Source organism: Coturnix japonica, chromosome 2, assembly GCF_001577835.2.
Source record: "Coturnix japonica isolate 7356 chromosome 2, Coturnix japonica 2.1, whole genome shotgun sequence".
NCBI classification, from domain to species: domain Eukaryota; kingdom Metazoa; phylum Chordata; class Aves; order Galliformes; family Phasianidae; genus Coturnix; species Coturnix japonica.
This window is the reverse complement of record NC_029517.1, coordinates 99,423,741-99,450,678: the sequence shown is the minus strand read 5'-3', so window position 1 is coordinate 99,450,678 and position 26,938 is coordinate 99,423,741. Positions and strand designations below refer to the sequence as shown.

At 35.6% G+C, this 26,938-nt stretch overlaps 1 protein-coding gene across 5 annotated transcripts in view; it reads left to right on the top strand.

Moving 5' to 3' along the window:
- The window catches only part of RB1CC1 (RB1 inducible coiled-coil 1), a 68,463-nt gene extending 41,939 nt beyond the window's left edge, over nucleotides 1-26,524 (top strand). For 4 of the 5 annotated variants that reach the window (XM_015855604.1, XM_015855606.2, XM_015855605.2 and 1 more), the window contains 11 exons: nucleotides 1,436-1,562; nucleotides 8,129-10,044; nucleotides 13,234-13,393; nucleotides 15,505-15,613; nucleotides 15,731-15,971; nucleotides 18,016-18,067; nucleotides 19,437-19,484; nucleotides 21,168-21,226; nucleotides 21,837-21,973; nucleotides 24,214-24,284; nucleotides 24,848-26,524. In XM_015855604.1, the coding sequence (XP_015711090.1) occupies nucleotides 1,436-1,562; nucleotides 8,129-10,044; nucleotides 13,234-13,393; nucleotides 15,505-15,613; nucleotides 15,731-15,971; nucleotides 18,016-18,067; nucleotides 19,437-19,484; nucleotides 21,168-21,226; nucleotides 21,837-21,973; nucleotides 24,214-24,284; nucleotides 24,848-24,925 (2,998 nt within the window). In that variant the 3' untranslated portion in view covers nucleotides 24,926-26,524. The remainder of the gene's footprint in view (nucleotides 1-1,435; nucleotides 1,563-8,128; nucleotides 10,045-13,233; nucleotides 13,394-15,504; nucleotides 15,614-15,730; nucleotides 15,972-18,015; nucleotides 18,068-19,436; nucleotides 19,485-21,167; nucleotides 21,227-21,836; nucleotides 21,974-24,213; nucleotides 24,285-24,847) is intronic. The other variant, XM_015855607.1, reaches the window with a different exon arrangement.
- The last annotated feature ends 414 nt before the right edge of the window (nucleotides 26,525-26,938 follow it).

Here is a 26,938-nt window from a genome sequence, read left to right as displayed (position 1 = left end):
TAGGTTCACCAACAGCATCAGCCTGAAACCTGTAACTGGTCTGCAGTGTTGAAATTCACTGCATTGTTCATCTTTATGTTCTATTGGTATTCTTTTTGACTCTGAAGTCCTGCTGATCCTCCTGGTACTATGTCTGCTGGTGTTCACAGTAAGCATAGTGAGCTTAACTTACTTGACAGTGGATTTGCCATCAATTACGATTCTGTTGATAAACCATTTTAATTTCTCTTGCTACACTGTTAGACTTGCTTCTCAAGAATTCTAAAAATAAAATGTAAGCTATCATTTTATGTATTTCTGATATTGGCATGATTTTGGGGTTTGTGAGTATTTTATAACCTTCTTAGGAAGCTTTCCTACGGAGTTCAGTTTTGTCTTGCTATTAGAAAATATTCAGTAATAAAGCTGTTCATGGCTGATGTAGTGACATAGCTTTCCACTTGATGGCAATAGAGGTGGGATTATGTCATATTCGCCTTGGCTTCTGGGTTCAGACTTGCAAATGATGGTAATCTTGATGAAGGTGGAGAACAAATGAAGCCTTCTTGATGAAGGCTTCAGAACAAACTTAAGAGCAGTGGTCTCTTCAGTGTTTTAATTGAACATCCCAAAGAAAACAATTGACAAACCAGCAATCTGAGGCTGAGCAATGGGATTCTTTTCTGTCACTGCTGATCCCTTGAGCTTCATGATTAAAAATGTGCCTCCATTTTCTTTCAGTGCTTCAGTCTTCTCAGCTTCTGATTTTAAGTATTCCACGTGCCATGTATTCTGAATAGAGAATGCAAAATACAGTGAAACATTATCTGCTCTTACTGTATTGTTAGTCTAAATAAACTCGTGTTTCATTAATTCAGTAGAGCAGTTCCAGACAAATTAAGTATTCTGAAAGTACAAGCTCTCAAGAAAAATGAAATAAATCTTTCTTTTTCAAATGTTTAGGAAACTTGTAACTTTTTGGCATTTGCAATGTGATCACAACATGTTACTCAGTCTTTTCAGTGATACATAACCTAAATGAAATAGAATAATATAAAAAATTAATTGCTGCTTCAAAGTAGGAGCTGGACTGGAGAGAATCCAACTGAAGAGAGAGTAATTGAGCCATTTGCAATAATAAGTGCTTTAGTTAGAGATTTAATCACCATCAGTTCTGTTCTGTTATGTTTTGAAAGGAAAAACCTTGATGCAGTACTTCCCCATTATTTTTTTATCATTAAGTGGTCCTTAAGATCTCTCAAGTTCTTAATTTAAAGCACAAATAAAAGGTACTTTCATGGGTTTTCCATGCTAAATATTTGAAATGGGGAAAAAAAAAAAAGCATCAAAATCTTTATACAGAGGGAAGCTTTGTCTCTCTGGAATATCTACATAAAAACTTAATTATTTGAATATTAGATGTAACAATAAGATTTAATCATGTATTGTTTTTAAGGGTTCCGATACTTTGTGACTTTGAACCTCTTCACCAGCATGTACGTGCTCTACATAATCTGGTAAAAGCAGCACAGAGTTTGGATGAAATGTCACAAACCATTACCGACCTGCTGAATGAACAAAAGGTATTATGTTCTTTTATTTTTCTTAACTAAGGAAATAGAATATTCTCTTGAAAAGGAGCTCTGTATTTCCATAATGTTGTTCTAACAGCTTCATGAAGATACTTTGTTTTTCCAGATATTAAGTTAGTTGACCACACAACTTTGTAGTAGTAATTTACTTCCTAAAAAGTAAAGTCTATTTAGAAAGTAGTCTAAAGGTATTAAACACCGTCAACAGATCAGATGCTTGTATTCAACAGAATTTGTAAAACTAATAAATTATAGTCTGGTGGAATTATTCTGTTCATATTTTTATGCCATTTTTATAAGCCTCTTTGCTGAATGTATTTATTTTTTCTATGTTGTTTGTGTTTAAATAATCTTGTTACTTCTTTAGATGTTTTCACTGCTTCTTAAGTCTTTCTGGCCCAGGAAGATAAGGGAGAATTCAGGAACCCCATGACTGGTTGTAGCCATTAATCTGAAAACTGATGTGTCAGCTACTCCTGTGGTTGCAGTCCTGCTTTTTGGGGAAGTCCATTGAGTACAGTGGGAACAGATAACTTTAAAACAACAAAAGAAAACAAACAAACAAACCCTCTTCCTCCTTTTAGTTTGTCTATCAAGCAGATTCTTTCCCCTACAAAGTATACCCTGTCAGTCACTTTCAGTTGCTTCTTCACATTCTGCTTCTAACTTTCATTATATACCAGATGGGATCTTTTTAGCTTCTGACTGTAACTTGTCCTAGGGACTTAAGTAGTTTTTAACATTTTATGTAAAGTTTACTGCTTCAGATTGTGCTGCTCCAGCAGTTGCATTTTTTGCAGGATTCCATGTTATAATCTACAACATAAATGATCAGATGGATTTTGATGTTGTCTAGAACTAATCTCTTGCAATTGGCTTCACAGTGCCATGGTCCTTTTTAAATTTAATATATACTTTGAATTGGCTGTTACTGTTTTTATTTTGTACTCATGTCATGCGTATGTGAAATTTTGAATTAGAAAGTTTCTGTTAAAAGCAGATACATGAAGTCCTCTGCCTTTTTACCCCTGTGTCTGGAATGTGAGATTTACTAGAAGTCTTTGATTCATTCTTTGGGTAAGAAAGGAACTGTCTAGAGAGTTGCTTGAAATGGGTAGTAGTTAATGGAGTTAAGTCCAGCTGGTGACCCGTTACAAGTGGTGTCCCCGGAGGTCAGTACTGGGGTTGATCTTGTTTGATGTCGTTACAGAGTACTTAGATTAGAAGGTAGAATGTACCCTCAGTAAGTTTGCAGATGACACCAAGTTAGAGGTAGTGTGGATCTGCCTGAGGATAGGAACGCCCTTCAGAGGGATCTAGATAAGTTGGATCACTGGGCTGAGGTGAATGAGATGAGGTTCAACAAGGCCAAGTGCTAGGTCCTGCACTTTGGCTACAATAACCCCATGCAGCGCTATAGGCTTGGGGCAGAGTGGCTGGTGGACTGTGAAGAGGAAAGAGACCTGGGGGTGTTGCTTGATGCTCGGCTGAATGTGAGCTGACAGTGTGCCCAGGTGGCTAAGAAGGCCAATGCCATCCTGACCCGCATTAGAAATAGCCTGGCCAGCAGGAGCAGAGAGGTAATCATCCCCCTGTACTCAGCATTGGTGGGGCTGAATCTCAAGTACTGTGTCAGTTTTGGGCTCCTCACTACGAGAAAGACATTGATGCCCTGGAGCGTGTCCAGAGAAGGGCAATGGAACTGGTAAGGGATCTGGAGCACAAGTCTTATGACGAGCGGCTGAGGGAGCTGGGATTGTTTAATTTGGAGGAGACTCAGGGGAGACCTCAATTGCACTCTGCAACTTCCTGAAGGGAGGTTGTGGTGAGGAGGGTTTAGCCCCTTATCCCAGGCAACGAACAGGACCCGAGGAAATGGCCACAAGTTGTGCCAGCGGAGATTTACATCATATAGAAGGGAAAACTTTTTCTCTCAGAGAGTGGTCAGACAGTGTTATGGGCTGTCCAGGGAGATGGTGAAGTCTCTGTATGTGGCAGTGTTCAAGAGGCATCTGGATGATTAGCTACAAGATATGTTTTAGTGGCTTGTGGTAGCAATGGTAATGGGAAAACAGTTGATCATCTTGTACGTCCTTTCCAACCTTATGATTCTATGTAGAATTTTAGATTTGGCCTTCTTTTTGATCTGAAGTTTAAGAAAGCGTGTCACTTATGTCAGCTCTTCTTTCTTAATGAAGATTGATTTATTTATGAGCAGCTGTTATGAATAAGTATTTTAGGGCCTTTTCACTATATTAGACAATGAAATGGCTAAGAATGGTGGCAGCTGTGAGTTTTCTGAACATATTCATCCAACAGATCATGCTGTGATATGTAAATGTCCACTCCCAGCTGAAAGCATCCTGAAATTTCTCAGTGACACATTTCCTAGGGAATTTATTATTCACTGAAGCTTACAGTGTGAGGAAAATGTAAAATCAGTCAAAACAGTAACTTTAATTCAAAATACATAACATTAGAACAAGAAAAAGGAAAGTTGCCTTAATTATTCCACCTTAATCATTTCTAATATTCTGAAAATCTGACTAGAAATTGGTTCAGACTTATTTATCTGAGACATTTTAATCAGCATATGGCTGCACAAAAAAAGATGTTTGCTAAGTCAGGAGAATCTGTTCTTTCCATGCATTTCTTTTGCTGTGCTTTGACCACTTTGGATCCTTGGCTGACTCAGAAATGTCAAATGCCTAGACAGATTTGGGTAATTGTCTCTTTCCTTAGAGTAAATTGTATTGCACAATCAGAGCTGGGACACTCATGATGTCATCTTGAAAATGCCTTTTTCTGTCTGTGATTTCAGTGATTCATTTGAACACTTTTTTTGTACTGGAGCAAATAGGTCTATTGAAATGACTTTCTCCGTGGTGTTGTTACCACCTGAAGAAAAGACAGTAGGTCTCTTCTCTATGCTGCTTTGATTTACAAACAATCTAGAAGTGTCTCTTTTTTTTATTTATTTGTACGCATACTGCTTTTACATATCCTTGTGCTTTTGCTTAGAATTACTGAAAGATCATATGAAGTATCCTTTTCTTATCCTTAGCGTTGCTGGGAGTTTACACGACATAACTAGCAAAATAAATAAATAAACATTTAATAATCGGCCTGAAAGTGACTTCACCTTCACGCTCCTACAAGCTGTGAAATGTGAAATCTTCCTAGCTTGCCAATGACTCTGTGGACACTGAGTTTTGCCTGTGTAGCCCATGGTATTTGCCAAGGGAGGCCCATTAGACCACTGGGGATAGGAACTAGTTGATTTTTAAGGAGACTTCCAATCCAAGTCATTCTGTGGTTCTGTGACCCCAGCCTTCTATTCAAAACACGTGGCAGTAGAAGCCTGGTTCATCAAGTTGGACTACAGTAGTTTTTTCCCATGCTTGTTGTTAATATAGCAGTTTTGCTGTCTGATTTGGAGAGGAGTTTAGCTTTTGCTGATGCAGGAGGATGGTCTTCATGCATTTGCTTTAGGCAGGCGATAAAAGCTGTGATTGCAGCCAGGTGAAGAAACGGTAATGTTGTTTTGGGGATATTAGTAATGTGTGTTTTTTATCTCCTTAAATCTTATGACCACTTTTAAGTTCATGGAATGCTAGTGATGAAATGCATCTTTGTCTGATGAGCTTCCTTTAGTATCACAACTGAGTAAACAAAAATGAACAATGTTTTAAATGATTTGTTCCTATTTTGAAATGCATTATTAGTGCTTTCTTCTTATTCTGTTTAATGGCTTCGCACCAAAGAGATTGCTGTGCCCTTTCATTTTTGTGATACAGAGTTTAATCGGATCAGCGATTAGGTTAAAGGTATCTAGGAGAAAGTGATGGTGCCTGTAGGAATGAGGTAAGATGATTAAGGTGTTGTCTTTGTGAGTAGCAGGTAATTAACATCTGCAATCCTGTGGTATTAAAAGTTGCTCTTGTAAGAGAAGCTGGCTTTTCAAATGAGATTATGAATCTACAGCTTGTTCTAGTTGAGTTCAGAATTCAGCACTGTTTGTAATCCTTAAAAGAACTGCCCAATTCCTTGTCCATGAGTCTACCTAGTAATGTAACCAGGACAATGTATGTAACCCATCAGTGCTGCAGAACTTAAAAATTAGTTCTGCCACTCTCTCTGCTTCCTAGTTTTTTTTACTTGCTCTAAACTCCTTTTCCTTCATTATCATGGGAATAACAGTGTATGACATGTATGTTGATTGCTGCCTATAGGCTGCAAATAGACCACAGGGTAGACATCAGGTTCTCAGGGGAAATAGGCAACAGTTGACGAGTCTTTCATCTAGTTTCAGTTCCTCAAAATGTGAGGTTTTATTCTTTGTGAGATTGTAATCTAGTAATGCAACTAGAGATCCAACTCACAACAGCCATTGCAGAGCATGGAGTTTTTTACAACCACTAATTGTGAGGAAAATAAGCTCCCTACAGAGTATTGCTCCACACAGCGAAGAGTTGTGGTTTATTTTACTCCTCGTGCTGTATAGCTACTCTCTACCTTCTTTGTAATCCTGAAAGGCCACACTAGAATTGATGCCATCTTTGCTTTGTATGTAGAGCCTTAGAATATTCACTCCCTGAAGTGTTTGGTTTTTTTTTGTGTGTGTGTGTGTTTACTGACATCTGTGTTGTTAGCTTTTATTACAGTTGAATCTCTGGTTTATCAATATTAAATGCTTGTTGTTTAAAGCATATAATTTGAGTCCAGGCATTTATCATCATATACCCGATCTTTCAACGTGTTCTTCTCTAAATTTCTGTAGCTAAAAAGCAGGTGTTGAAATATGGACTAATAATGCCATTAACAGAAGGAACATTGCTCTTTAAGTTGTTTTTTTTTTTTGTCTCTTATGACTTGTATTCATTTGTGATGACTAAAAACAGCATGAGAGACAGCACATGTTCTTTGGAAAAGACACGAGCAAGATTATTATTACTGGAGCTGGAGGAAGTGTTGACTTTTTGGAAGACAGTGCCATTCTGAATGATGTCCATTATTTGCGACTGAACGCTTCATGTGAATCATGTATTGTAAATTTTCTCATGAATCTTTGTCAACATCTCCTATGGTCTCATTCTCAGACCAGTAAGATCAAATAAGTTCTTCAAGGAAGAATGGATGAGTATAGTTGGGCTATACTGTTACTAGCAGTGCACTTAAGATCTTTTACAAAACTTATCCACTCTAAAATCTTAACGTCTCCTTTGATTTGCAATCCTGATGGTCCTGCTCCTGTTTTTCTGTCCTGCACTTCACGTATGTTCTCCTAAAGTATTTTAACTAACTGTATGTATTTCATTGTAACTTTCTTGAGGAGAACTGCTTTGCCATCCGTGCTGTTATATGAGAAGTACATCCTTTATGGCTACAGAGGCTGGATATTACTTTTTGGCTTCCTTGGTGATTGTATAGTTTACAACGGTTGTATCTATAAATCAAGCATCAACCAAATTCACTTAAAGTATTTGTTCAATAACAGTATAGAAAAAGCATTTACACTTCTGAAATGTTCTGAAACACTTTTAGTATGTCTGTGGAATTACTAAGATTTGTTTTTAAAGACTGTACATTAACTTAGACTTCTCAGTAGTGTATGTAGAGCTTGAAATCTTGCTTCACAGTTCTTAAAGTATTAAATAATGCTGATTAAACGTTATCTAATACCAACGAACTGGAAAATAGGCATGAGGTAGGTTTCTAGCCTTTTAAATATCAAAACCACTGGGGTCGGTCAGTTTTACTTGGGAATAGCATCATGAAGGTTTAAAAATAAATAAGTTATATAACCTTTTTGCTAAATTACAAACTGCTGCTGCTCACAAATGATTGTGGATAGTTATTCTAAACCACAGTCATTCACTTGAAGACTGAATGATCTGGAGCTCCAGAATCAGATGTTCCAGTGTCTCTAGGCAAAATGACAGAAATTGATAGTGTTGGAGGCGACATAGAAGAATCTACTCAAAGTCTGATGTCATCAGTTCTGAAAAGTGAGAATGTTACATTTAACCAGAATGTACCCTTTGTTGTGTTAACCTTCTTTTACATTCTTTTTACTCATTGATCTCAGAAGCAGACATATTCTCATTAAATACTTTAGATAACCATGTTAGAAGGCAACAATTTTGTTATACTAAAGTTTTTGCTAAACCTTCTTAATTTAAATTCAGTATGAGTGACTGAATTTACCCTGTTATATAAAGCTGTTTTAGCAAAAAATAATTCAACTGACAAAATTATTAGGAAAAACAAATTTAAGAGGTTGCAAAGAAAGAATGTCTATTTCTGACTAATTACATCAGGTTGTTTTTTTGGGTTTTTTTTGTTATCATCCAAACTTATGTTTGAGTTCTTTCAAATACAATTGTATGGGATTATTGTAGGATTTTTATATACAAATGGACATTTGATAGCTAGGTATGTGAGCAGTTTTCCAGTAGTTTTCAGCAAATTTGCAATTTCTGCTATTTTTAGTTGAATTTTTGCCAGCACTTTTACCTATCACCTTAAATATTTGTTTTGCATTTTTCAACTTACAGGCCTCCAATAGTCAAACATCACCACAATCTGCTACTACACCAAGGATGGAAAGTACAACAGGAACCACAATTGCTACCTCTTCAAGAACTCCTCCGTCACTCAGTCTTCAGGGTCCCCTATGTCCTCCTGTGTGTCCCCCTGCTCCACTAGAGGAATTGTCACCAGACAGCATCGATGCTCATACATTTGATTTTGAAACTATTGCCCACCCAAACCTGGAGCAAGCTCTGAAGCAAGGATCATTGGACTTGGATTCGTTAGCAGAAAGTCCGGAATCTGACTTTATGTCAGCAGTAAATGAATTTGTAATAGAAGAAAATCCAGTCTCTCCTAATGTTATAAGTGATCCACAGAGTCCTGAAATGATGGTGGAATCTCTTTATTCTTCAGTTATCAATGCAATAGACAGTAGACGTATGCAAGACACAAGTTCTTGCGTAAAGGACGTTTCAGTAGAAAACGCTTCTCGCAGTGTTTGTGTGGAGAAGTGTAAGGTTATTGCTCAAGATTCAAAAGTACATTTAAGAGGTATAAAAGAAGATCTTTGCCACTTTAGAACACTTGTACAAAAAGAACAGTGTGACTTTTCTAATTCTTTGAAATGCACTTCATTAGAAATAGTAAATACTATTGAAAAGGTAAAACTTTCACTTGAAAAAACACTAAAAGATAAACATCAAAAAGAACTGCAGTCTTTGAAAAGTGAATATGAAACCAAAATTAATAAATTACTGGAGGACGATGAGGAAAGCAAAAAAAAGATTGTAAAGTTAAAAGGTGACTTGTTAGGCCTTGAGGAAGTACTTCAGAATAAGAACGATGAATTTGCAATGGTGAAAAATGAAAAAGAAGCTGTAGTTTCCCTTCAGAATGAAAAAGATCAGAAGCTACATGAGTTGGAATGCCAAATGGAGACACAAAATACTGAAATTAAGAAACTGAGACAGTCACGTGAGATTGTACTCGAAGACTTGAAAAAACTCCACGTAGAAAACGATGAAAAACTACAACTCCTGAGGGCAGAACTCCAGAGTTTAGAACAAAGCCATTTAAAAGAACTGGAAAGCAACCTTCAGGCCAGGCATTTACAGGAATTTGAGAAGGTGCTTGCTGAGCACAAGGACAGTTTAGATAAATTAAAAACTGAGAACCAGCATAGACTTGAACAAATGCAGGAATCTCATGCAGCAGTTGTGCAAGAGAAACAACAACAGGTAGAAGAGTTAAAACTCAAAGTTTCAGATCTGTCTGATTTGAGGTGCAAATTAGAAGTTGAACTTGCCCTGAAAGAAGCAGAAACTGATGAAATGAAGCTTCTCTTGGAAGAAAGCCGAAACCAGCAACAAGAGACCTTAAAATCTCAGATTGATAAGGAAACTGAAAGCTTAAAAAAAGAGATAGAGAAATTAAACAGTAAGATACAAGTTAGCAGTGATGAATATCAAGTGGGATTATCAGAACTAAGAACTTTGATGACAATTGAGAAAGATCAATGCATTTCTGAGCTAGTAGACAGATATGAAGAAGAATCAAATTTGCTTAGGACTGAACTAAACAAAATAACGGTTCTGCATCAAAAAACCTCTGAAGCAGAAAAAAGACTTTCAGATCAAATAACGGAACTGCAGTGTAAGTTAGAGTTGGAAAAGAGTGCCCTAGAAAAGGAAAAAACAGAAAAAATGGCACTCTGTGAGCAGCAGGAAAAATATGAAGCTATTATCCATAGGCTTAAGGAAGAGAAAGATCTGTTAGTATCTAACCAAGAACAAGACAAGCAGTTGCTCATTCAGAAGCTCAATTCTGAGAAAGAAGATGCAGTACAAACTGCTTGTAAAGAATTTGAATTACAAAAGGAAGCTGCTGAAAAGGGGCTTTTGGAAAAAATACAACAACTTGAGATGCAAGTAAATCAGAGGTACTGTAAGGATTGAGTTGCTGTGTTATCTTAGTATTCTAAAGTAATTACTGCATATTGCATCATAAATACACCAGATTAACTTCTTTGTATTTGTAATAGTGTTTATCTGTTTCTTTATTCAAGTTACTTTCATTTTGTAGGTAGTGATACTCCTGTGTGTGCAGTTAGTCACAAAGTTTGTCAAATGTCTTAAGTATTATTTTCAGACAACAACTAAGGTTTTATATTTTAGTTTTCGAATGCTGTGCTGAAGGAATATTATTGCAATCTCCTGGAATTCAGTTTTTGATCTTTTCCTGTTCCATCCTTTGCTCTGGCTCTAGGACTGTGAGACCATGTGGTGCCTGACTTTTAGGTTGATAACGTTCTTATACTGTTTAACTATATGTATATGGAGTTGCTGATGCTGCCATGAAAAACTGCGTGAGAATATATGAACAGCTGAGGGCAGTCCACTTGGACTGCAGCTGACTTTAACTTCCATAGTTACATATTTCAGGGTCTTCAGTGTGAGCTTCATAGTGAAACACACTTGGGCAGCATCATTTTAAAGAACATCGTAGCATGACTGTTTTTCATTGTTAATTTCTGCAATATTCTTCCAACTTGGGGAGAAGAATTCCTTCCCATGAAAGCTAAGTTATGCCTCCTTACTTTCCTGTTTTTAGTCTACCTGTTAGTTCATAATGCTGTCAATGGAGTAGATAGTGATATTGTGTAATGGAAATATTAGAATTTTTCTCCATGGCAGTGTCTTAGAAGCAATACTGTAGTTTGAAATGCTTAGATTTGTCATTAATATTCTTGGATTGTCTCAGAATTCCAAGGTTAAATCTTGTTAGTACAATACCTGAGGTTTTTTGTTCTAGGTATTTGATATATCAAGTATTTGAAGAAGAGTGATAGAATGGGTATAAGAAGAAAGTGCAGAACATGATCACAAATTTAAGTTACCATTTGACTTTTAAATGTCCGTGTAATGGTGGCTTTTTTTCCTAAGTTGAACGGAAGGAGGGGCTATAAAAAGAATCCTGTGTACACACAATTCACTTCTGTGGTGCAAAGAAAAATATAAGCATCCACTTCAGTTCCGGTTCATCCCTGTTACCTCAGGATTTAGGTTTGCTAACATATCTGTCATTGATGTTATATCAATGTTGACATTTTATGTATCTCTATACAGGAAAGGTCAAAATAGTGGTACACTTTTTGAATTAAGATTCAATGATTGAGTTACAGTTAAGACCTTTCTTAAAGTATTCTCTAAATTTAGTAAAATATGGTGGAACGAGGAAGGGAAAGCATCAAATGCTGTATTCAAACCTTTTATTTGTATTAGTGCATGTAGAAGGTTAAAAATGTGACTCAGTAGGAAAGAGATGCAGCTACGTCATCAGACTTAAAACACCAAAAAACACACAGCAACAACAAAACCACTACCTCCATTTAAATTTCAACAACTGAGCGGAGCTCTGTGTATTTCTATACAAACTGGATATTACCGATACCAATGTATTTCAAAGAAATGTTGTCTGCTTCAGTCTGATGAAGCATTCGTAGTTTTGAGTTTTGTCAAGCAGCTTTTATTTTTGATGTGTAATGTTAAAATATGTATTGCCTCCGAAGGTTTCACTTCATGCCTTTTATCTGCTGTTATGTTTGTTGGGTTTTTTTGTGTGGTTTTTTTTTTTTTTTTATAGGATGTGTTTCATCTCCAGAGGGCATATGTTATGTGAATCTGTCTTAATATTTCAAAGTCACTGTCTAGCTGTTTGGTTTTATTTTTCAGTTCCTAAAACCTTAAGCTATGTCAGTAACTCCAGTTGACTTGTTGTCCTCACTGAATTGTTGATTAGGAGTTAATTTGTAATGTTAGAAAGAAACTTTTTCTTGTCACATAAATGTCCTTTTCTGCAAGGTCACAATTACGTTAACACTCCAGAAGGCACTGGTGATGACTTAAGTTGTTAAATTTGACCTGAATATTTTGCTGGTATCGAGAGTTTCAGTTTTGAACTTAAATGTTACCCGTGCACTACCAGTATATGAAGATGCGTGTTTTGGTTATGAAGTGCCTGGAAGGTATCAAGAATTAGAAGAGGTGGTAGAGCTACAAGGCATTTGTAACTCCCACGTCATCTTACATACGTAGTGTGTACTGTGCTCACTGGGATTAATGGAGATTAATTCAACAATGCAATTTTTATAATGATTGTCATTTAGCAGTTTGTTTAATTTGATGTATAATATTTGAAAACAACAGGAACAAAAAAAAAAGAAAGAGTATGGTAGGACTCCTGTCTGCTTTGTAAACTAAGTTGGAAGTTGGTGTCTTCCAGTCTTGGTATTTTCCTGCCAGTTCCATAAGACTACAATTAGTAGTGAAGCTTCACCATAAAGAGAAACTTTGACATGCACACACACACACTCTTACAGCTAGAATTTATTTATAAATAAATTGTGGTTCAATCCAATACAAAAGAGAAGAATGAAAATTTAAAATAGTGTAGGTTTTAACAAAAGTTGCTTAATGAAGGGATTTGTCTGTCCCGGTACTTTATAAAGTGATGCTTCATAATAACTCATGCCAGACCACAGAAGAGGGTAGGTAGTGCTTTGAAATCAATGATTAGAAAATATTTTATCCATTGTAGATCATCTGTTTCAAAGACACTTACGGCTCTTGTTCTTCCTGCTTGAGTGACAGTTACTGCTTTTCTTTCTGATCATTACTGATGTTCTCTAGATTCTGCAACCCACGGTGTTCCTTTACATCTGGATTCCTTATTGCTGAATTGCTTACTTTTGTAAGAGTTCTGGAGGCATTACATTTTGACACAGTAGAAGTCTTCAGGGAGTTGATCTGTCATTGTTTCTTGTTTTTCTGCTTTGCATTCTGTCTGTTTGAATAGTAAAAACATGTCTTCTCCCTCAAGCAGTATTTAACAGTATAGACACACTAATGGACACTAGCAAACAGAATGCCCAAGAACAAGAATTTGGTGAGATGCCTGTGTTTAAAAATAAAATTGAAGACTAGGAATGACTTAATTCAAATACAGTAATCTCTAAATATTTCTGAAAAAAAAGTCTCAAAACTGAATTCTGACTTGCATGTTTACCTTTATCATATATTCTGGAACTTGTATATGCTATGAATTTAAAGTTTAAACATTTTCTTTCAAGTCCTCCCACTGAATCATCTGCTGAATCAAGCTTGGTTGCTGAGCTTCAGGAAAAGCTTCAGGAAGAAAAAATGAAATTCTTAGAGCAGCTTGAAGAACAAGAAAGAAGAAAGAATGAAGAAATGCAGAACATTAGAACATCTTTAACTGCAGAACAGCAGGTAAAGCTGATTCTTCATTGCTCTTCCTCCCTTGAGAAGGATGTGTTCTTTTCCTATATGTAATTTATGGTTTTTTTTTTGTTTGTTCGTTTTTTGCTATGTAACACTTGTACATTCTGAATTTGCATTATGCTATTGTCTAGAGTTAGGATATGGCATAGGAAAGGAATTCAACATGCTTATGACTTCTCTTTTTGCTTAACTGTTTGTAAATTGAGCAATCCAGATTCATTTTTGGTTTTGATAGTTTCCCTAGTGTTGTTATGTTAGTGCTCTTAAGTTTTACCTGTTAATCTTCTGAACTCCAGAAAAATGCCATTTAAGTACAGTTTAAGTTAATGGTATTATTTTTGGACAACACAAATGTAATACTAATTGATTTGGCATGCTTCTTTAGTGCCTTTTAGACTTCATTAGTCTGGGCAGATGGTGTTTCGGGTTCAATACAAATGCGATGTCTTTCTTTTTTCTAATTCAGATTAAAATTCAGATTAAACATCTCTGTGTACTCCTCACCTCCATACAAACTCACCCTACACTGGATTAATTATTACTGCACTGAATTACTTATTGCAGTATCTTTGCTGGTTTATTTTTTCTTTAAACACTGAATCTCAAATTTTGTAGGTGAACGTTCACCTCTAAAGTTAAATCTCTAAGTAACAGCTATTATCTACAGCTTTGTTGCATTTAAATACTAAGAAAGGATTTTCTCTTCTAAGAACCTCAGCTATGGCAGGATCAAATGAGGACAGAGAGACAGTGAGTAATCAACCCACTTGGTGAAATGAATGCTACAAATCACTTGGTTCAGGGAGCAGAATATCACAGGCAGTTCTAAAGACAGAAGTTCTGAAAGTTTTAGAGTGCAGACATAAATACTGAGGAGAACCTTCTGTAGTTAGTCTAATAGGAATATTTTATAGATTACATAGACAACTGTAATAATTATTTTTCTATCAAATTGGTCTTGGCATGCCATTTTCCTCATCCAGTAATCTTCATTTATGCTGCAGAGTAAGTTAGGAAAGGTTCAGAAGCATTGACAGCAGATTCTGATGAAGTACAGAATCTATTAAAAAGAAAACATGCCTGAATCAGTCATTGCTGAAGATTTACAAAGCTGTTGCTGATTGCTGAATGTTCTGGATATTTAACTTTACACTTCTGTCATTTTTGTCCCTTTGAGATGTTACTTATGCTTTTGGAGTATTGTGTTGGCTTTTTTTATGCAGACATTTACCGAAGTCTACAATGCACTATGTAAAGTTTATAATTGTTCAAGTAGCTCGTGGTTTAAGGCAGGTGAATAGGCATGTTTATAGGCATAGAGAATCTAAAGCTAGTCAAGATCATGCCTGGCTCTTAAATTCCCTGAAGAAGTGAAATTGTAGCTTAAAATATCCTTTTGATAGACAGTTCATAGATTTTGTCTGTTTCATCTCCCTAACCTCAGAAGTTGTAATGGTGAGTGCGTAATGTTTAATATAAGGATTCAATAAGTAAAAAGATCTGTCAGACTGATACAAAAGCATATAGTGCTGTTCTTTATGTGAAGTAATTCAAGATAATTCACCATGATTCCTGTATAACTTCTTCATTAATAAATTCTTCAGCAAGGAAATAGTGCAAAATTTGAAAGCTATTTTAATGCAGATTCTAGTATATTGTTCTATTTATAATTACATTTGTATTTCGTATTACATATATTGATGCATTGTAGCTTTGTCTTAGTAGCCTATTTGATTCCCAAAATAGCTTTTTAATAAAAAACAAAAAACAAACAAAAAACCCCTGTGACTGTAGTCTGCAAATTGCATTATAAAATGTGTTAAAAAGTTAATATTCTTTTAATGATGGCTTGTTTAGAATCATATGACATGTAATGAATGTGGGAGTGATGTGATATGAGGAAAAGGGCTGTTAAAGAGAATCCTCAATACAAACTATCCAGCAATATGTTTAAAAGTGTTTGAACAAGCTTGTTTCCTTATTTAATTATAAACTAGAGAAACACATGTAATACCTTCTGTACTTCCCTTAGTTTTGTCATTTGCATTTTGTTTATGATGTGCATTTTATGTTTCAGTAGTACTCCTTTCTGTTTTCAGACCAACTTTAACACTGTTCTAGCAAGAGAAAAAATGAAGAAAGAAAATATAATTAATGATCTTAGTGACAAATTAAAAATGCTAACACAGCAGCAAGAAAAAGATAAGGGTAAGCTAACTTCTGTGGAACTTTGTCTTTTTCTAATAGGATAATTCCATTTGCTTGTTTGGTTTCACTCCTTAATCATGCTGTTATTACAGCAGTTGTTACTTACTTGTGTCACAGATTTGATTGAAACACTTTCTGAAGATCGAGCTCGTTTACTTGAAGAAAAGAAAAAGCTTGAAGAAGAAGTCAGTAAGCTGAGAAGTAGTAATCTCTCTCCATCAACCTACTTAGCAGCAACCTCAGAAGCTTGTGGAGCCTGTGCAGCTGATGTTCCCACTGATACGGAGAGATTGGCTTCTGACATTGCACTTGAAGGGAGGATGGACTCCACCATGGAAACGAGTATGATGGCTGTGCAGTAAGTATGGGGCATTGCAGTAGGAATAGACAGAGCATACTCACTGTTTTAGATGTGTGCTGTTGGATGTTCTGGGGTACAAATGAGCTTATTTAACACTCCCTCTACCTTTGACATTCTTGCTAAAATTATTCTTCCTATAGCATACACACAATTGTGGCATCCCAATTGACAGAAATGCTTGGTTTTCATAACATAGAAGTAGGCAGCTTCAAAGTGAAACTTGATTAACAGCTGAAGAAATATGTCTACATATGTGAAAAAAATAAGGAAAGTGGGAGAAGAGCAGTTTTGATGGGTCCTAGGGTGAGCTAGGTGGTTGTGCTATTAGGATATCTTTTGAACAGTGGCTGATTCTCATATAAAACACAGAAAAATTTGTGATTGCTTGTTTATGTGACTGGTGTAGATAGCATAATTATGTTTCTTAGTGAGTGGGGAAGCGCTTAATAGAAATGAGACCAAATCCTCTGAATTAAAAAAAACACGCTTATTAGAAGGTAGTAATAGGACTAAGAACAATTCTGCAATGTTTTAAATCCTTACTTGAGGGGAAATACCAAGGGCAAGCAACTTGCATGGAAGGTTTACTTTTAAGAACATAAAATTGATCCTTTAGTGTCTGGTTCTGTTGTACACTGGCATTATAACAGATTGGAATAGCTTTCAGAAAATATTGTTCACGTTTCACTGTTTATCACAATTTGCAGAAGCTAGTCAATAGATAGCTGTGGGTAGCTATGTTTGAAATACTGAATTGATTTAAGCGCTCAAACAGGACTCTATAAAGTTCTGTTGCAGTGATCAGCTTCACTATATTCTGTATTCCTGTTCTCCAGACCTTTTCCCATCTTGTAACCATCCTTTGGATGCTCTGTGGTAGTTTTATGTCCTTCCTATATTGTGGCACCCAAACTGCTCACAGCACTACCTCTCCTCTTGCCTGGCTGGCAGTTCTAGGCCTGATGCACCCCACAATAAACTTGGCCCTTTTGCTGCCCGGAAACACTGCTGACTCGGGTTGAACTTACTGCCAACCAGAACCCCCAGATCCCTTTATTGGAGCTGCGCTCCAAAACTTTTAATCATGGTCTGCTCCATCCCAGGTGCAGATCCCAGCACTTGGTCTTCTTCATGGTGGCCACCTTCAGATTTATCAAGATCTTGGTGCAAGGACTCTCTGCGTTCAAGGGAGTCAACGCTCCTTCCAGTTGATCATTGTCCACGAATGTACTTAATATAACTTCTAGATCTTTATTGGCATCTGTAATGTTGTTCGTCAAGACAACTAGTTCAAAAATATAGCCCTGTGGAATCCTACTAATGAGCAGCTCTCAGGCCTTCCCTTGCCCAGACATGTTTTTGTTGTCATAGAACATTCATAGAGTCAGACCACCATGGCTTTATGATGTCATGAGCCACCTTCTTGACAACAGCTATAATTCTGGGGACTCTGACAGCAGAGCACCATTTGCTAACTGAAATGCATCCTGAATTGTAAAGCTGAACTGCAGTATCAGAGGATAGCTGCCAAAGGCCTTAGATCTGAAATGCATCCTGAATTGTAAAGCTCAACTGCAGTATCAGAGGATAGCTGCCAAAGGCCTTAGATCTGTAGTTTTCATACTAACATTTTGAAAATAGTGCAAAATATACAGAAATGGCTCTATGCAACTTCGTAATTATTTATCAGAGTGTGAAAATTCACTGAGTTGAAAAAGAAAGCTATTTTTAATAAATAAGATTCTGTCAGTCCAGATTCTTAAGGTACCTTTCTGCATTTTATTTTTGTTTTTCTCTTCCCTCTTACTTTCTACTTTCCTGATCCTTTCCTTTCGTTGAATATATGCCTTGTCTACATATGATAGAATGCTAGGATCCAAAGTATTCTGTGAATTCCAAGGTAAGCTCTCTATCCTGCTAGCAGATAGCAGAGGAAACAACAGATATTGTGCTAGCAGATAACAGAGGAAAGAAAAAGCATTTTTGTGTGTGTGGGAGGGGAACTACTTTTAACGTATCTGTTTTCTTCTTTCTATTTTAGTGAAAATATCCACATGTCTGAAGAAAAACAGAGAATCATGTTGTTAGAAAGAGTGAGTAGATTGTGGGATTAAATGTTGTAGCTAGTTATTGTAAATAATGCTATGTACTCTGATGCAATATAGCATCTTTGGGCTTTGGTTGTACTAATTTCAGTGTAAATGAAACTGTTCAAAATGGGTATTAGTGCACTCTATTTATACTAGGTCTAGTTCAGTTCACCTTATATGAACGTCAGTATAAATGCATCAGTTGTAATACTTTTATAAGCGACAGGTCATTAATCTAAGGAATTCTTTACTGGGGAGAAAAATATGCAACTTTTTCAAATCAAAGTATCTGAACCAGTTGGTCAGCAATGAAGATTTACTTGTTTCTTTGAGAAACAGATATCTTAAACTTCAATCATATTAATTCTGACTGAGATGCATTATAGCCTTGATGATTTTGCTTTAAGTAAAAAAGCAAAATTACACCTGTTTTGAGTGTTCCTATATTACCAGTATTATTAAGCTTCTGTTGTGCCCTTACGTTAAGTATTTATTTAATGTGCAGGCTGGGATTTTAAGCTTATACCTAGGTGCTCCTGCTTCCACCTCACCCCCCCCCCCACCCACCCAAAAAAAAAAACAACCACTAACAAAAAAACACAACAACAACAAAAAATAATAACAACAAAAAAATAATTTAATTTTCACTTCTGTTACAATTTCTATTTCATGTCTAGCTTTCAGGCTGGATGTGGCTCTGGGTAGCCTGGTCTGATGGCTGGCTGCCCTGCATATAGCAGGGGGGTTGAAGCTAGATGACCATTGTGGTCCTTTTCAACCTAGGCCATTCTGCAGTTCATTGTACATTGAATAATGGAACATGTTTGATAAAGTAAGTTTTCTCTTACTGGTGGAAAGTTATGAATCCTCAGTAGTTACAATGAAATCCTTAAGACTCTAGTCATTCTAACAATCCAGTCATAATTAACTCCATTCTAGTTGCCTTCTTCATGACTACTCAAAGTTGAAACTTGAGTTTCAGTCCTTATCAGGGCAGAACAATTCTCTTAGATTTAAGTCTGAGATTAGCAGGAGAAATTGAATATTGAACCATATAATGCAAGTGACTGAATGTTTCTAACTGTTAGCACTTGAATGTTTGATTCTGTCTTGTTTGCAAAGAATTTGTCATGGTTTGTATCTGGCAGCTACAAATACGTATAAATTAATTTTCTCTGCTTGGTGTAGCAGTGGTGATTACTGTCCTTCAAACTTTGTATAGATCTTTGAATTATATTTTGATTCTATTTTAAAACTACAGCAAGTTTGTGTGTTGTGCAAGAATTTTATCTCTGGGCATATTAACACTATTTAAGATGTTTATACTGCATAAGTTGTATTAATTAACTAATTATGTAAGTTTTTCTCTCAGACTTTGCAGTTGAAAGAAGAGGAGAATAAGAGATTAAATCAAAGATTGGTAAGTGTGTAACATGTTTTAAGTGCCTTAAAAATGAAAAAACAAAACAAAACAACCCACAAATGTTAAATTTGTTAAAATTTGCAAACATGGTTTTAATGCAATGGCAAATTGGTGATCTGATAATCTTTTAGAGTTATCTCAATTTAACAGTTTTCTTATGTGAACAATGAACAAGGCTGGAGAGACCTCTTCCAAAAGAGCACAGACCGTCCAGATGTGAGAGGAGTAAATTCCAGTGGCACTGTGGCTCAGGTCTTTCTAGAAGTCAGTTGAAAGTCAGTTTATAAGATTGCATATATGACTATATATAAGGAGCACTAGCGAACTTAGAGATTATTTTGGGGAAACTCTTTCTTGAAGTTAGCATTTTGAAGGTTTCTTCAATTTTCAGAGTATGGATGTGACATATTAAAATCAGTGCTTATTGTCTGTCACTTTTCTGATTTAAAAAAGTATTTCTAAGTTACAAGCCAAAGATATAATTATCCTAATAAAGAGTCCAGAATATTCTGAGGCCCTTTAACTTGCGCTTGTATTTTTGTCAAGTGTGAAACTTCAGTTCTGCTTAGCTACTGAAAATACTTAAGTCATCATTTTTAACACTGAAGTCAGTGCCTAAGGAAGAACAATGAAGATGCTGACAGTTATTGTAATTCATGAGCTATGAATACTTCTCTATTTGTTTAACTACAACTTAGCCTTGCTAACAGTTCTCAACCTTAAGCTTAAAAAAATAAATTACTTTGTGTATGGGAATCAGTTGTTTCTCTCAGCAGTGTCCTGGTTGGACTGGCCATGGATATCTCCCATTTCCTTAAAGTGATAAATGGTATCTAGTAATTTACTAGAAACTGGTACCTCAGTTCTTGGGTGAAGTTGTTGCAGGCCCAGAGGAGAAGATGAAGATGATCAGAGGGCTGGAGCAGCTCTCCTGTGAAGAAAAGCTGAGGGAGTTAGGCTTGCTCAGCCTCGAGGAGGCTCCTGGGAGACCTCATCTTGGCCTTTCAGTACTTAAAAACAGGAGGGGAAACAACTTACACTGTCTAATAGTAGTAGAACAGGAAGGAATTGCTATAATAAAGAGGGGAAATATAGGTTAGATGTTACAAAAATATATATCTACTTAGAGGATGGTGAGGCATTGGCACAGGCTGCCTTGAGAAGCTGTGGGTACTCCATCCCTGGAGGTGTTCAGGGCCAACCTGGATGGGGACAGCCCTGGGCAGCCTGTGTCTGAGTTTGTGGGGCTCAGCCCTGCTCACAGATCACGGTTGGAACTGGATGGACTTTAAGGACCCTTCCAGGCCAAGCTGTTGAACAACTTACTAAAAAATAAAATAAAAGGATCTTGTGGAGTTGGAATACATAAAGGAAACTTATAAAAGGGTCATTAAAAGTCAAGAACTTTTTATTTTGGGCTGCGTTCAGTCTGAACTAATTTTCTTAAAGTTAAAAAGTGGTAGTTTGATGTGAAGAAAGTAATCTATGAATGGGCTTCGAGTTGATATCAAAACTGAAGAAACGTATGCAGTTTTCTTAGGTGAACTGATCTGCAAGAACAGGCAAGGTTTGAAATCTATAACAAGGAATTTATCTTAACCGTACATTTAACTTAAATTAACACTTCATCGTAGCTTGCCAGTTCTTTATAGCTTTTCTTTTTTGCTTTGTTTAATACAGATGTCCCAGAGCATGTCATCAGTATCCTCAAGACATTCTGAAAAAATAGCAATTAGAGAGTAAGTACTTAACAATTTCCTTATGAATAGGTGACCATGCTGTCATTAATAACTACACAATTAAAGAGTGTCGCAGTTCTTTCTTTCTTTGTGATAAAACGATGTACAGATAATCTCAGTAGTTCACGTCAGTTATTGAACAAAACCTTTTTATGTAAAGTCAGTTACCAAAGTGTTTTTTTGTTTTTAACCTTTTGATAGAACTCTGACAAATATTCCATCCCTCCCTTGTGCTTAAAATTTCAAGATTAGATACTTAAATGCTTTGATGTATTTTTGTGATCAAATCAACTACGGTTGTAATTTACTGTCGTAGTACTGTGGTATGATGATCATCATTATTAGTATTGGTGAATAAAAATCAGTATCAGTAGACCTTAGTGTTCTGTTAGATATTCCTCTTTGTGTTTTAAAGCAAGATTGTCAGTTGTTTTAGTGGCAATAAATAAATAAATAAATAAAATGGAGTATGGATATAGGAAAACATGTTGACAAGCAGAAAATTTTGTACAGAAGTGTCATCCTGGGCAACATGTGGAAATACATTTTGTGTAATTTACGTTGTCTTAAACTTTCATGCTTTTTTAGCTAAATTCCTTAATTTCTTTAGTTTCCAGGTTGGCGATTTGGTTCTTATAATCTTAGACGAAAGACATGACAACTACGTATTATTTACTGTTAGTCCAACCTTGTATTTCTTGCACTCAGAATCTCTTGCTGCACTGGACCTCAAACCAGGTGAGTGTGGTAAGTGTCAGATTACTTTCTATTACTTCATCTTCTTGCAAGTTAACACTTTATGATGATATTCTGATAGTAAATGATATTCTGAAAACATCTGTGGTAAAAATAAAAAGCATGTAATACAGATAGCTATTAGCTATCTTTGTAGCTTTTGATATTTAATATTAAATGATATTCAGTACAGAATATTTTAGATCTAGTTGTGGAAAATAGGAGAAAATATCTGTGTCTTTCAAGTAAGCTTTAATAAATTCAATTTCATCCACAGCCCATATATGTAAACATAAAATCTTGGAACAGCACAAGTTAGAATGGACCTCAGAAAATCATCAGTTCTAACCTTTTTGTAGGAAAACAGAACCTGGATAAGATTATCTAGCACCTTGTCCAATTACATCTTGAACACCTCCAACGATGGGGAGTTATACAACATCCCTGAGTAAATGATCCTTCTCACTATTAAAAAAAGTTCCAGAAGCTTCTGAGCCTAAGTGCAGTTTGTACCTGTTGCACATTGTCTTCCTTACATAGCTGCTTGTGAAGAGATCCTCTGTCCTCTTTGCATCTGCCCCTTTAGTTCTGGAATGCCATGATGAGATTCTTCCAAGCTGTTTGTTCTCTAGGATGAAAAGACATGACTGCTTTAGCCTTACCTCATAGAGCAGGTTCTCCAGTTTTATTTTCTATGGAAAACATTCCTGTTGTGAATAGGTTCCTAACTGTTCAGAATCAGGAATTATGATGTACGATTGTGTATGTCACTGGCCTATTTTTATGTAGGTTTATATTTGTAGTGACTCCTTTGGCAACAACAAACACAAAACTCGTAACATTTCTTTCCAAACTATGCATGCTCAGTTCTTATTTCAGTACCTGTTTTTATGATATTCTTTAAAGATTGTCTTTCGATAAAAATTGTTCTATTTGTATATGGAATTTAGAAATCTAAATACATGTCAGAAATTAAATTCTAACTTTAGTGTAGAGGGATTTGCAAGCAATATTTTTGCTGATAAATTTTTTTCATCGTATCCACTTGTGTTTATCAGGACTCATTATTTTTCAGGGAATAATTTCTGTATGTTCTGCTTATGATGCTGCTGAATTTGGTGGTGCATTTGCTTCCCCCCTTGCCTGTTTAACTGTATTTTCTGATTTAAATGTTAGTTACTGAGGTTTCAGGTCAGGTATGAATACTTGACATACTTCACACACAACTGTAGAAGTCTGAAGCAGAATGGAATCTGCTTCCTTATTGTTGTGGTTTAACCTGGCCAATGGCTAAGCACCAGATGTTCAGTCACATCCCCCCCTCTCGCTTCCAATTGAGTGGAAAAAAAAAAATAAAGCAGAACTCGTGGTTTGAGATAAAACTATTTACTAATGTAGAGAAAAGGATAATAGTTATGACAAAGGTATGTGTGTGTGTATATAACAAGAGATGTTCCCTGACCAGTACTCAGCATCTCTCCTGGGTAGCTGAAGAGATGATGAACTCGCACCGCTTTCAGAACTCCCCTATTACATGGTGTTATATGGTAGGGAATATCCCTTTGGCAGGTTTAAGTCAGCTGTCCTTATTCTGCTTCCTCCCAGTGAGGAAGCATGAGCTGAGAAACTGAACAGCGTTGGCTCTGTACAGCATTGCTTAACTGTAACTATAAGTACTGATGTGTTACCAAATTTTTCTTCTAGAACCAAAACATAACATCATACCAACCACTCTGAAGAAAATAGTTTTGTCTGTGCTGAAACTAAGACAATTATTGAAAATGACATTCATTTTTAAGAGTAAGAATAAAATTTCAGACTCTGATTCAAGTGATCTATGTTCTTATCATGAGGTAGTTTTTTCATAGTCATGCTTAGAAGAGTACTGATTATACACAGCATATTTGAGCTGTTCCTTCAGTCTGTTTTTGATGCTTTATCCATACTATGATCATTGATGCTTTGAGAAGAACAAAGCAAGTAAAATAGATACTGTTTTGTAGACTAGAAGAGAAATAAACGTTTCCTTACTGTTATAGAAATTTATACAAGTTGAAAATTTTGTGTGGAGGCTTTCAATCCATTGAAATACATCAAGAAATAATTATCTTAAATCAGACCCAAAGATCAAGTTGGGTTGACTTTAAGTGAAGCCGTAGAGTTTTGATTTGCTTTTGTTTTTTCTTATTTTCAAATGAAATAGTGTTACCTGTAGTTGAGTATCCATAATAATAGATATGTTGTCTCTTAAGCTTCAGGTGCGTCTAGGAGACCTTGGGTGCTGGGAAAAGTGATGGAGAAGGAATATTGCCAGGCCAAAAAGGTAAGGAAATAGGAGTAGAAATATAATCTGATTTAAATTAGAGAAGAAAATCAGATTCTTTTTTAAAAAATATTAGAGTAATAAATGAGAGTTCTTCAGGATGAAAATTGTCCAAGGTTCTGCCATTCCAGCTCTATTCTTCAAGTCAGTGAATAGCGAGAGAAGGGGAAGCAGAAAAAAGAGCAAGTGTCTTGAGTAGGATTGCCCCTGGGAAAACTGCCTGTGCAAGAAAACTTTGCTTTCTCTGGATCCTTCTGAGCATTTCTGATAACCCCATGCAATCATGTTTCAGTGACTGCAATTACTAAAGTTTGCTTTGATTCCTAGAAAAATTGTGGTACCTTTATGCATAAGGGGAAACAATAAGTCATCATTGAAGGCCCAGATATAGAAATCATTTAGGATGAGGAAGTCTGGAGAAACTTTGCCAGACTCTCTTGAGCATGGCAATCTTGGAGGGATATTGACTTAGAGTCTATTTTTGCTTGAAAATATATTAATCAGGGGAATGGTCTTCTGATCACATTTCTGATTTGTTTTGTTTTTCTTTTTGATTTTTATAGGCTCAAAACAGATTTAAAGTTCCTCTGGGTACAAAATTCTACAGAGTAAAAGCAGTACCATGGAACAAGAAAGTATAACACAACAGAATTTCAGTCCGTTCTGTCTCCATTCTTTTTTGACTTGTCCTTCAGTGCTCATTCATCGCTCCGAATACCAGGCCATGTTTTTATACTGAGTTCATGTGACAAGATACTTCACTGATGTACTGCTTTTACTTTTTAACAGGTCATGTTTTAGAAACAAGAGTTGCGTCAAAGTCTCTGTTCGTTTTTTACCCTGATAACTTTAGGAGTGTGGACCAAATGCGTTCATTTTCTCAAAGGGCAACCACATGCAACATGGTTTGTCAGCCATGTTTATTGCCTGTTAAATATACATTAGCTTGTATTTAGGTGTTAAGTGTTAGTTACCATTATTACCAGCATATGTCCTTTTGTGAAATCATTATCAAAGTACTTGCACTCTTTAACAGATTCTTTATATGTGTAAAATTCATCAACTATTTAAAGAGGAGTGTTCATTGCATGCAGATAATCATATAATTTTTCTTCAACATGAGTTTGCCTCAGTAGATGAATAAAAATAACTACTGCAACTTGTTTCATTACATGAAAATGCTCTTTAATGTTATTAAAAAAAAAAAAAAGAAAGAAAAAAAAAAAGAAAAAAAATGACAAAAAACCCTTGTAATTTGATGGACTGATTTTGGAAATCAGTCACAGTTAGATCTGCAATCTTCAAAAGCACTTTCAATGGATTGATCACACAGATTCTGAAGGGAAGAAACCTGTGCTGTTTGTTCAAAGTGAAGCACTCGTTCTTCCTGACAAACCAGAAATCTTGTATTAATCTATTTAGAAAAATCATATTGATGAAATTGTATTTCATGGTTGAGTTTCAGGAAAAAACTCATTGTACATTAACCATACAAGAGTCATTTAAGTAACAAATTATTGTAATTGTAAAAGACATGTAGAATTTTAAAACAATAAAGATTTGAAACTGTATGTGTTTGAAGCATTTGTGTGCCTTTTAAATATTAACTTTCTATAATGTTTATTTTATATTAATCTCTTATAGCTCTTCTCTGCTTACTTGAGCAAAGTTTCGTTACATAGAAATAACAGTTTTCTCCAGGAAGAGTTTATGTTCGTTAACATTCAGTAATTACAGGGATTGTCTTGTAATAATAATAATAAAAAAAAACCCCTCAGTTGAAATAATTTTTTTCAGCAATTCAAACTGATAGGTGACATTTTTTGAAATGTAGTTATTTATTCAATTTCATTTTTAATAACACTATGAAAAGATACACCATGAGTAACTAGTTGAAAGTGAAGTTCTAGATTCAATTATAAGCTTATGTCTAGGACATAATGGATAAAATCATGTAACTATGGTTTATCTTCAGGAGGTGTAGAGATAAGGAAGAGAAAGGTAAAGAAATTATCAAAAATGAAAATGTTGAAGCTTTTGCCCATTTGTTGCAAATAATATTCCTTTAGACTAACTTGTTGGCTTGAGTATCCAGAAACTTCTGTATATACTTTACGTAAAAGAAGATAAAGAGTTATTTCAAGTTATTTTGGATGTTTTAAGTTGTGAAATGCATGGACTTGGAATTGTATCTCATCTCTGATTAAAATAAAACTGAGACAGTTGATCTCTGGAATATAGGATGTTATTTTTGTCAAGTTGCATTCTTATCTATTTCTTAATTTTACTAGTTGGTGTATTGGCTTTTTTTAAAGTTACTTAGCAGAAAGTATCTTATAATATAGAAAGGAATAATATTGCCATTGCTGGAGTTTATCCAGTGTCATCTGTGTAAAAAACAAATATCTGTAAGACAAAGAAAAAAGAAAGAAGAAAAAAACAAAACAAAACAAAAAAACCAACAACAACAACTCATGATGCATTATTTCTACTGAATGCTTTACCTTTAAATGCATAGGAATTCAGTTCTGTCTGGAATATGCCTGCAGCCTCATTCCTTTACTCAGTTGAGTTTAAGACAGTCAGGTGTGTAGCACTATTCATTTTTTATTTTTCCCCTTCATACGCTGTTTGTTCATCTGCACTAATATCTT